Consider the following 12,500-nt stretch of genomic DNA (forward strand, 5'->3'; position numbering starts at 1 on the left):
TGTTTAATATAGATATGAAAATGATATACTTTTGTAAATCTGATGCTATTGTCTCTGTGTTTTACAGAGGAACTATTAATAACAGTATATTTAAGCACCCGTGTAATTATTCAAAAAGTTCCCCGGTATAAAAATGTGTTTTACTTTGCGTGTGGTTAGCACATTTGTAAACGTCCCTATTGACTCTGTTGAGTCGTGCTGATGTGTCCCAACCACTGCTCTAGGTGTATGGAGATAGCAGGCAGCCCCTATTACAAACCCACACAAACTCTTAAAAGTGTACCTTGAAAATGTAAAATCTTGATTAGGAAAAAGGGAAAAGGTCCTTCTGTGGTTAAGACACTGGGGCTGCGTCTCAAACGGCACCCTTATACAGTACACTACTTTTGACTGGAAGTTTGACTAAAAAAGAAGTGCACTATAAAGGGCGTCGGGTACTGTTTGGGATGCGTACCACTGTGTATTTTTTGTTGTTCTTCTTCTCTAACGCAGGACAAAGAGCCTGGCACAGAGCGGCGGTAAAATCAGACTGTTATGTATTCTCTGTTTCCCCGCAGGTGATAGCATCACAATGCTCACCACAGCTGACTGGTTGTTAAGCTCTAGCTCACAATCGGCTGCAGGTTGGTGCAGTTCTAGTGTGGACACAATGAAAGGACAATACTTGGTGTTTTTTCAACTTAGAAAAAAGACAAGAACGAGAGAGAGAGAGAGTTGCGAAAGAAAAACACTTTACAAAGTGACATCACTTTTTTTTTTATAAACGAATTAATGAATTGAAATTAAGTGACTCTTAAGTGACTTGTCTAATTTGATCATAGTTTCTTCAACTATTGTACCTTTTCATTTGGAAACTCTTTCAACATGACTCGTTGTGTTATGTTGAGTCTTCTAAAGCATGGTTTGAGACTGCTGGGTTATGAGTCCATTAGTTCATGAATCGTTATAGACTCTTTGGGTTATGAGTCGATGGTTCATGAATCGTTATAGACTCTTTAGGGTATGAGTCGATGGTTCATAAATCGTTATAGACTCTTTGGGGTATGAGTTCATGGTTCATGAATCGTTATAGACTCTTTGGGGTATGAGTCGATGGTTCATGAATCGTTATAGACTCTTTGGGGTATGAGTCGATGGTTCATGAATCGTTATAGACTCTTTGTGGAATGAGTCCATGGTTCATGAATCGTTATAGACTCTTTGTGGAATGAGTCCATGGTTCATGAATCGGTATAGACTGTCATTATTACGTTAGTTTTCTCCCCCTTTCTTTGACATGCTGGGTTTTCTGAATAAATTAGTTATTGTTTGCTGGTTTGTAGCAACCTGAGTGTGTGTGTGTGTGTGTGTGTGTGCTAGTTTGTGCATGTACTGTGTTATAGTTACACCACTGTGTTATAGTTACACCACTGTGTTATAGTTATTCCACTGTGTTATAGTTATTCCACTGTGTTATAGTTACACCACTGTGTTATAGTTATTCCACTGTGTTATAGTTATTCCACTGTGTTATAGTTATCCCACTGTGGTATAGTTATTCCACTGTGTTATAGTTATTCCACTGTGTTATAGTTACACCACTGTGTTATAGTTATTCCACTGTGTTATAGTTATTCCACTGTGTTATAGTTACACCACTGTGTTATAGTTACACCACTGTGTTATAGTTATTCCACTGTGTTATAGTTATTCCACTGTGTAATAGTTATTCCACTGTGTTATAATTATTCCACTGTGTTATAGTTATTCCACGGTGTTATAGTTATTCCACTGTGTTATAGTTATTCCACTGTGTTATAGTTACACCACTGTGTTATAGTTATTCCACTGTGTTATAGTTATTTCACTGTGTTATAGTTACACCACTGTGTTATAGTTATTCCACTGTGTTATAGTTATTCCACTGTGTTATAGTTATTCCACTGTGTTATAGTTATCCCACTGTGTTATAGTTATTCCACTGTGTTATAGTTATCCCACTGTGGTATAGTTATTCCACTGTGTTATAGTTATTCCACTGTGTTATATTTATTCCATTGTGTTATAGTTACACCACAATTTATCCCTATTATATTATCTCTATCCATTTTCAAGGCAGACATGTTGGTGTGTTGTTCTAGAGAAAACGCTCCCTCCTATTCTCCCGTCAACATGTGTTTCTCAGCAGAATGATCATAGTGGAAACGTATCAAACATGACAGGAAAAGACTTCTTCAAAACCATGAGAGATAGATCTCACCGACCAACCCACCGAGCATGACTCCCTTTGCCCACATCACGTGAATTTGTTTTGCCAAAAAAGAAATTCCCTTTCTCCCCCTCTTCTCCTCTCTCTCATCTCCCCCTCCCTATCCCCAAAGCCTGCCTGCCTGCTGCCCGAAGTGAAATAGATTGATTTCAAAATGATGTCAAAGATTCCCGAGCTATCAGATAACTGTGAAATCCTCTCCATTGAGCTATCAGTGGTATACTGTAACTCTGAGAGGCTCAGCTGGGCCACGGGGTCACCCTCCGTTCACTACAGTCTTTAAAACACTTAATATACCATACATTGTTTCAATCGTATTTGCTCGTCCATGCAGACTGACTCCCTCTCCATACAGGGGCCATTTTACACCAGTATCCTCCTACTATTGACTGTGTTTACCTATCTTTCCCCTGACGCTACCTTATAACCTGTGGTAAGCCATCCAGTGATTTAGTGACCATTACTGATTAATTGTTTCAATTTGATAATATCTTAATATGAATTGATTGATTACTTTGATTGAGTGGTGGGTTAAAATGTATTGATAGGCTGTAAGTTTGCCTGTTACTGTGGAGGTCTTGTTTTAACAGTGCATGCTCAAGCCGTGGATGGAGACACATTTAATAGTGCATACCTAGTGAATGCCATATGGATTTATTTTATATTTGTTTAACAGCATTCAAGATGGTGTTTTTATTAATTAATTTAATTTATTTGTTAATTCAACAGGTTGAAATGAGAAAAACATCTTCATTGTTGGCCTAATTGATTAACAATAAAATAAAATAACAATAACAATTAGGCTAATATTTTATTTTCCTCAAAAAGTTCTTAAAGAGAATTTACCATGAGGAATATGTTAATCCCATATAGAATAAATGAAAGGATCTCCGTGGTTAATCCAAGGAAAAAAACTATCAATAACGTTGGAGTATTATTATAAATACATATTTTTATTTTTTAAACGATTAGGTTCTAGTCTAAAGGAACAGAATGTAAAAGTTGTAACTGACTTTAATTAGTCAAATATTTCTTGCATTCTACCCTGGTATTGTTCATAACACATTCCTCTGTGTGAGAGTTCGACTATAGTTCTGTTTTTGGGTGTATGTTAAAATCCATCCCACACAACCAAACCCACCTGAAAATAAGTTGTTGTTGTTTAGTTGTCGTGTGTTTTGGTGTGCTGATGGTGTTGTTGCTGTGTGTGTGTGCGCTGATGGTGTGTGTGTTGTCTTTGTCCCCAGTTAAAACAGAACCTATGAGCAGCAGTGACATCACCACCCCAGTAGCCGACGTCTCCCTAGACAGCTTCTCAGGATCAGGTGAGACGGGGGACGGGGGACGGGGGCCGGGGAAGGGACATGTGTGTGTGTGAAGGGGGAGAGGGGTAGGGGTTGATTGTGTGCGATTATAGGTGTGTGTGATGTCCCTAGTGTGTGTGTGTGTGTGTGTGTGTGTGTGTGTGTGTGTGTGTGTGTGTGTGTGTGTGTGTGTGTGTGTGTGTGTGTGTGTGTGTGTGTGTGTGTGTGTGTGTGAGAGATCTGTTTTCAGAATTCCAAGGTTAAGTCCGACTGGCAGGTGCTGCTGATGTGTTCAATATTAATAACGATTTTTCCCTGAGGCCTTACAGCATACAGTTACATAGTTACATACAGTTACATACAGTTACATAGTTACATACAGTTACATACAGTTACACAGTTACATAGTTACATACAGTTACACAGTTACATAGTTACATACAGTTACACAGTTACATAGTTACATACAGTTACATACAGTTACATACAGTTACACAGTTACATAGTTACATACAGTTACATAGTTACATACAGTTACATAGTTACACACAGTTACATACAGTTACATAGTTACACACAGTTGCATTGCTACATAGTTACATACAGTTACATACAGTTACATACAGTTACATTGTTACATACAGTTACATACAGTTGCATAGTTATATACAGTTACATAGTTACATACAGTTGCATAGTTACATACAGTTACATACAGTTACATAGTTACATACAGTTACATACAGTTACATAGTTACATACAGTTACATAGTTACATACAGTTAAACACAGTTACATACTGTTACAAAGTTACATAGTTACATAGTTACATACAGTTACATACAGTTACATAATATGTTGTGCCATTTTGGATAAAGCCTTCTCACATAGAGCCCTGGTCAAAAGCATTGTACTATACAGGGAATTGGGTTCCATTTGCAACACAGGCCCAGACCACAGGCTCAGGACACAGGCCCAGGGCACAGGCCCAGGACACAGGCCCAGGACACAGGCCCTGACCACAGGCCCAGACCACAGGCCCAGGACACAGGCCCAGGACACAGGCCCAGACCACAGGCCCAGGTCACAGGCCCAGGACACAGGCCCAGGACACAGGCCCAGACCACAGGCCCTGACCACAGGCCCAGGACACAGGCCCAGACCACAGGCCCAGACCACAGGCCCAGACCACAGGCCCAGACCACAGGCCCACACTGATCCAGACCACAGGCCAAGGACACAGGCCCAGACCACAGGCCCAGGACATAGGCCCACACTGATCCAGACCATCCATACTGTGTTTATCTAGTCTAGCGGTCGTCATGGCAGTGCCGAAGTATCTCACAGAGGATGCGTCCCAAATGACACCCTATTCCCTATATACAGTGCACTACTTTAGACCAGAGCCCTATGGCACCCTATTCCCTATTATAGTGCACTACTTTAGACCAGAGCCCTATGGCATCCTATTCCCTATATAGTACACTACTTTAGACCAAACACTACGGAGGAGTGACAGCATATGGCAGTGTTTATCCCAAATGGCACCCTATGCCCTGTATAGTGCACTACTTTTGACCAAGGACCACAACTAGAGATATGCACTGTACACTCTTAGAAAAAAGGGGTTCTTTGGCTGTCCCCATTGGAGAACCCTTTATGTTTGCAGGTAGAACCCTTTTGGTTCCAGGTAGAACTCTTTTAGTTCCTGGTAGAACCCTTTTGGTTCCAGGTAGAACCATTTTGGTTCCTGGTAGAACTATTTTTGTTCCAGGTAGAACTCTTTTGGTTCCAGGTAGAACTATTTTAGTTCCATGTAGGTTCTAGATAGCAGAATAAACCCTTTGCGTTTTTTCACCTGATTATTGTACTTCATTATTGCGCTCTGCGTTTTGAACCTTAAATAAGGTTGAGGAAATAAATAGAGTAACGCAGCGCAATTACACTTTCCAGAAGTTCTGTTGGCGAAAGATAATATTTACCTTATATCTTTAATGTTAAAATATGTGCTTGCCTCCTCTTCTCTTTTTCAACTCAGTCATTGGAACCAGCGGCTTCAGCCCAAGACAAACACACCAGTTCTCCTCGCAGATTTACCCTTCCAAGTAAGGCTTCTTTTATTTTGCTTTAGAAAATAAACAGAATCCAACTTCATTTGGTTCCTTTAATTAGATCCTGCTGCAAGATGTGGTTTCTACCTGCTTTGTTTGCCTGGATGTGTGCAGCTTGTGCACTTACCAAACTGTTGTAATTATTATCTTGCAACAAAATGTTCTTTTTGCGATTTCTTATGATTTTGTAGTGTATACCAGCTCAGGCGATGGCTATCTCTCTTTTTGCGGGCTTCGGCCCACTTTTTAAAAATTATATAGCAGAATCACAAAGAATTTGTCAGTGAACGAACTTTGTGTTATGATTTTGTGGGTAAAATATGTTCATTTCTTTCTTTCTCTCTCTCTCTCTTCTTTTTCTTCTTTTTCTAATTTTCACTCTCTCTCTCTCTCTCTCTCTCTGTGTCCTTCTCTCTCTCTCTCTCTCTCTCTCTCTCTCTCTCTCGCTCTCACTCTCTCTCTCTTCTCCTTGTTTCTTTTCTGAAATAGCAGACCATATCCACATATTCTCCCTACTCCTTCATCCCAAAATATGGCTGCGTACGGTCAGACACAGTACACCACAGGAATGCAGCAGGCCGCAGCCTATGCAAGCTACCCCCAGCCTGGACAACCCTACGGGATCCCTGCCTATGGTAAGCACAGGCCAATCCTACGCCTCTGAACAACGAGCTGTATAGATGTACTTATCGAAACACATTAGAGATATATCTACATTACATGGAGATACCTTATTGGCTGAAATACACGCAGATATGTGTATTATCATATTCGGTATACAGTATATACTATTATTATGGTAAGCACAGGCCAACCCCATGCCTATCTGAATTATATTTACTATATCTAAAATACATGGAGGTACCCATGTATACATATCATCCCCCCTTTCTATTAATTAGAGATACTGTATATATGTATTATGCAGTATAGATGTATTATACAGTATAGATGTATTAATTAAAGATACAGTATAGATGTATTATACAGTATATATGTATTAATTAAAGATACAGTATAGATGTATTATACAGTATAGATGTATTAATTAGAGATACAGTATAGATGTATTATACAGTATAGATGTATTAATTAAAGATACAGTATAGATGTATTATACAGTATAGATGTATTAATTAAAGATACTGTATAGATATATTATACAGTATAGATGTATTATACTGTATAGATGTATTAATTAGAGATACAGTATAGATGTATTATACAGTATAGATGTATTATACAGTATAGATGTATTAATTAAAGATACTGTATAGATATATTAATTAGAGATACAGTATAGATGTATTATACCGTATAGATGTATTATACAGTATAGATGTATTAATTAAAGATACTGTATAGATATATTATACAGTATAGATGTATTATACTGTATAGATGTATTAATTAGAGATACAGTATAGATGTATTATACAGTATAGATGTATTATACAGTATAGATGTATTAATTAAAGATACTGTATAGATATATTAATTAGAGATACAGTATAGATGTATTATACAGTATAGATGTATTATACAGTATAGATGTATTAATTAAAGATACTGTATAGATATATTAATTAGAGATACAGTATAGATGTATTATACAGTATAGATGTATTATACTGTATAGATATATTAATTAGAGATACAGTATAGATGTATTATACAGTATAGATGTATTAATTAAAGATACTGTATAGATGTATTAATTAGAGATACAGTATATATGTATTATACAGTATAGATGTATTAATTAGAGATACAGTATAGGGTTATTACTATATTAAGATAAATAAACTATGCGTCTTTATTTTTTTTAAATAATCCAATTCTAATTCAGTTACATTACTATGCTCATTATATCATATGATTAATTCCTATTTAGCTAAAGCTGAATTAAGTCCAATATATTTTGTAGAAATATCATAACTGTGGGAATGTAGCCTCTTGGAACTGTTAGTTGCTTTACAATCCTTCACATGGGGGTTGGCGGGGGGGGTATTGCAATTAAATGCTTAGCTCAGGACAAATAGTTTGTTCCCACGATGCCTCAGAAAGGTGTCCTAGAACTTCGCTGAGCTGTTGTTTTGTACTTGCGTCATATTTCTTCAACGCTGTAAAATAATAATAAAAAATGTGTTTATCAAGCTATTCAGTCAGATCGGAAAAAAAGATTACCGATATAAATTGCCAAAACAAAAAATCCGGTTTCTTCAGGAACAAAACAGCAAACGCACATCACAATGTTGTTTATTTGTCCAAAGTCTTAAGAGGGCTTTGACCCCTACAGAATGTCCGATATGAGCGGGAATTTACAGACTACGTCACAAATTGCACCCTTTTCCCTATATAGTGCACTACTTTTTGACGAGGGTCTATACTGCCCTACCAAGCAAAAAAAGGCAGTAACTGCTCATTTGGTCGATTAAAATGAGTAAATGTAATTTTTGCTACATTAAATACATGCTTAATCATGTGGGCAAGTATCCTGCCTCTATTGTATTGTGTTCAGGAGAAAATGGGGGTCATGTTACCAGTATCTGCATAAAGTTACTGTGAAACCGAGGTAAATAAAAGGTATTGTTCTCAGTTCCACGTTATGAGCAGCTATTGTTTTGTTGCTTGGTAGGGCAGTATAGACCCTCGTCAAAAAGTAGTGCACTATATAGGGAATAGGGTGCCACTTGAGAGACACGTACAGTGTTTGTTTTTAGTGGTAGCGAGCAGCTAACAAACCTGCCGTAGCGTAGGAAATATGTTGGGCCTGATCCACGTCAGCAAAGGGCCGTTTACTAAAAACAAACAAGTGCGTTCGGTTTTAATTACTTTTGTACAATTTGTAGAGATCACCCATCTTTCAGACATTGAAACGTACAGTGTTTTACTATGTGAGCTCTCGTGTGGCGCAGCGGTCTAGGGCATCTCAGACTACAGACCCTGGTTTGATTCCCAGGCTGTATCATTACCTGCCGTGATTAGGAGTCCCGTAGGACGGCGCACAATTGGCCCAGCGTCGTCCGGGTTTGGGTTTGGCCGAGATAGACCGTCATTTGAAATAATAATTTGTTCATTACTGACTTGCCTAGTTAAATAAAGGTTAAATTTAAAAAAAAAATTGTCATATTTCTTGTATAACTTTTGTATAAATTCAATCTGTTCATTTTTAAACCATCACAGACTACTGTTGATTGCAAAGTGTGGATAAATGACTGTATCACTGCAGCAGATATAACACTCACGAGCAAATTGTTAAAACACATATAGTAACTACTATTACAATCACTCAGTTATCAAGGATAATAATAAACATACTAATATATAAAAATAGTAATATATTTACTATATTTGATAGCATTTAATAAAATACTCAATTGCTTTTTTGGCTTAGAGTCTGACAGCAGGGAACTGTGTGTGCATCATACCGACGAGGTGTCAGTAACTGATTCAGGTGCATTATGGGCAGGCATAAAGACAGAGGGCGGACTGAGCCAGTCCCAATCCCCAGGACAGGCAGGCTTCCTCAGCTACAGCTCAGGCTTCAGCACCCCTCAGACGGGCCAGGCTCCATACAGCTATCAGATGCCAGGTGAGGAACAAAGATAATCATATAGTGTACTGTAATCTCCTCATATTGTCTCCTCTCACGTTTCCTCAATTGCTTACCTCCTCTCATCGCTTCTTCGTTCACCGCCTCTCCTCACCTCCTCTCCTCACCTTTTCACACCTCTTCTCCTCACCTCCTCTCCTCACCTCTCCTCACCTCCTCTCCTCACCTCCTCTCCTCACCTCCTCTCCTCACCTCTCCTCACCTCCTCTCCTCACCTCCTCTCCTCACCTCCTCTCCTCACCTCCTCTGCTCACCTCCTCTCCTCACCTCCTCTCCTCACCTCTATTCCACACCTCCTCTCCACACCTCCTCTCCTCACCTCCTCTGCTCACCTCCTCTCCTCACCTCTTCTCCTCACCTCCTCTCCTCATCTCCTCTCCTCACCTCTATTCCACACCTCCTCTCCACACCCCCTCTCCTCACCTCCTCTCCTCACCTCCTTTCCACATCTCCTCTCCTCACCTCTTCTCCTCACCTCCTCTCCTCACCTCCTAACCTCAACTCATTTCCACACCTCCTCTCCTCAACTCATCTCCTCACCTCTATTCCACACCTCCTCTCCTCACCTCCTCTCTTCAACTCCTCTCCTCAACTCCTCTCTTCACCTCCTCTCCTCACCTCCTTTCCACACCTGGTCTCCTCACCTCCTCTTCTCACCTCCTTTCCACACCTCCTCTCCTTACCTCTTCTCCTCACCTCCTCTCCTCACCTCCTTTCCACACCTGGTCTCCTCACCTCCTATCCTCACCTCTACTCCACACCTCCTCTCCTCACCTCCTCTCCTCACCTCCTCTCCTCACCTCCTCTCCTCACCACCTCTCCTCACCACCTCTCCTCATCTCCTCTCCTCACCACCTCTCCTCAACTCTATTCCACACCTGGTCTCCTCACCTCCTCTTCTCACCTCCTTTCCACACCTCTTCTCCTCACCTCTTCTCCTCACCTCCTCTCCTCAACCCATCTCCTCACCTCTATTCCACACCTCCTCTCCTCACCTCCTCTCTTCAACTTTTCTCCTCAGCTCCTCTCCTCACCTCCTCTACTCACCTCCTTTCCACACCTCCTCTTCTCACCTCCGAGCCTCCTCTCCGATACTCCTCTCCTCACCTCCTTTCCACACCTCCTCACCTCACCTCCTCTCCTCACCTCCTCAACTCCTCTCTTCCTCTCCACTCCTCAATTCCTCTCCTCACCTCCTCTCCTCAATTCCTCTCCTCACCTCCTCACCTCTCCTCAACTCTTCTCCTCACCTCCTCTCGTAACCTCTCTTTTCCTCCTCTCCTCACCTCCTTTCCTAACCTCCTCTCCTCCTCCTTAACTCACCTTCCCACCTCCTCTCCTAACCTCCTCTCCTCAATTCCTCTCCTCACCTCATCTCCTAACCTTCTCTCCTCCTCAACTCACCTCCTCACCTCCAGCCATTACCTCTCCTCTTTTGGGGAAGGTACAGAAACATGGTCTCTCTCCATGAAAGTTACAGACTGATTTACAATACTGCCGCCATCTCTCTTTCTCTCTCGCGCGTGCTCTTTCGCTCTCTGTCTCGCTGTCTCTTTCTCTCTCACTCGCTTTATCTTCAGAGCTAACTGCACCCTATTAGCCTGGCTAACCAGAGCTAACTGTAGCCTATAAGCCTGGCTAACCAGAGTTAACTGTAGCCTATAAGCCTGGCTAACCAGAGCTAACTGTAAATATCAGCCTGGCTAACCAGAGCTAACTGTAAATATCAGCCTGGCTAACCAGAGCTAACTGTAGCCTATCAGCCTGGCTAACCAGAGCTAACTGTAAATATCAGCCTGGCTAACCAGAGCTAACTGTAGCCTATCAGCCTGGCTAACCAGAGCTAACTGTAGCCTATAAGCCTGGCTAACCAGAGCTAACTGTAAATATCAGCCTGGCTAACCAGAGCTAACTGTAGCCTATAAGCCTGGCTAACCAAAGCTAACTGTAGCCTATTAGCCTGGCTAACCTCAGCCTGGCTAAATCTCAATCTTAATCTTTCCATCAAGTGTTTTCGTACACTACAGCCATTATTTTGTGAGAAGGCCGATTTTGGGATGTCTCATGGTCTGACAAACACCGCTGTAGCTCGTCCACCTTCCGCTGCAGATGAGGTGGATTGAGACGCAGCCCATGCACAGATCTCCAGTTTAAAGTAACTGATTTTGATGGGGGATTTTTTGAATTATGTTTACTTGGATTGAGGCACAGATGTGTCAATAAGCTCATAAGGATTCAATTTACTTGAAAGTCTGGGGCAAGAACTGAAAATGGTTGTCTAGAAACGTTCAACAACCAATTTGACAGAGCTTGAAGAATTATGAAAATAATACCTAGAAAGACTCACAGCTGTAAAACGTGTTCTACAAAGTACTCACTCAGGGGTGTGTATTTCTGTATTCATTTTCAATTTTCAATTTCTAAGAACCTGTTTTCACTTTGTCATTATGGGGTATTGTGATGTCATTATGAGGTATTGTGATGTCATTATGGGGTATTGCGATCTCATTATGGGGTATTGTGATGTCATTATGGGGTACTGTGATGTCATTATGGGGTATTGTGTGTAGATTGGTGAGAAAAGTTTGGATTCAGGCTGTAACACAACAAAATGTGGAATAAGTCAAGAGATATGACTAGTTTCTGAAGGCACTGTATCATCTCTAGCTGTAAGCTGTGTGTTCTCTCCACTGAATAACGTGTGATACTAGAAACATCTCCACATGTTGTTGAAAAACCTCCAGAGCATCTCACAATAAATAAGGCCAAAAGAACAGCAGATGTGTGGAGCGGCCGGGGAAGCCTCTTTTCCACACCTCTTAACCAAATACTGCATGCCTGCCTGCCGACTCTCTGCTGTACAGCTCTACAGCCTTGGGAGAGAGAGAGAGGAAATTAGGGAAATGAGGGGAAATGAGAGGAGGAGAAAGGGAGGGAGAGAGGGAGGGGGAGAGGGAGGGAGAAAGGGGCTCTAGGGGGGCTCTACTAGGACCTCTACTAGGGGCTCTACTAAGGTATCTATTATCTCTACTAGGGGCTCTACTAAGGTATCTATTATCTCTACTAGGGGCTCTACTAAGGTATCTATTATCTCTACTAGGGGCTCTACTAAGGTATCTATTATCTCTGCTAGGGGCTCTACTAAGGTATCTATTATCTCTGCTAGGGGCTCTACTAGGGGCTCTACTAAGGTATCTATTATCTCTACTAGGGGCTCTACT

At 40.9% G+C, this 12,500-nt stretch overlaps 1 protein-coding gene across 12 annotated transcripts in view; it reads left to right on the forward strand.

Moving 5' to 3' along the window:
* The window catches only part of LOC139531481 (eyes absent homolog 1-like), a 119,574-nt gene that overhangs the window by 30,387 nt on the left and 76,687 nt on the right, over window positions 1-12,500 (forward strand). For 3 of the 12 annotated variants that reach the window (XM_071327961.1, XM_071327966.1, XM_071327962.1), the window contains exons 3-7: window positions 558-623; window positions 3,496-3,573; window positions 5,591-5,657; window positions 6,153-6,298; window positions 9,061-9,258. In XM_071327961.1, the coding sequence (XP_071184062.1) occupies window positions 558-623; window positions 3,496-3,573; window positions 5,591-5,657; window positions 6,153-6,298; window positions 9,061-9,258 (555 nt within the window). Of the gene's footprint in view, window positions 1-557; window positions 624-2,603; window positions 2,682-3,495; window positions 3,574-5,590; window positions 5,658-6,152; window positions 6,299-9,060; window positions 9,259-12,500 lie in introns of those variants that run through there. The other 9 variants (XM_071327965.1, XM_071327972.1, XM_071327964.1 and 6 more) reach the window with 6 other exon arrangements.

This window comes from Salvelinus alpinus, chromosome 10 (genome assembly GCF_045679555.1).
Source record: "Salvelinus alpinus chromosome 10, SLU_Salpinus.1, whole genome shotgun sequence".
NCBI lineage: Eukaryota > Metazoa > Chordata > Actinopteri > Salmoniformes > Salmonidae > Salvelinus > Salvelinus alpinus.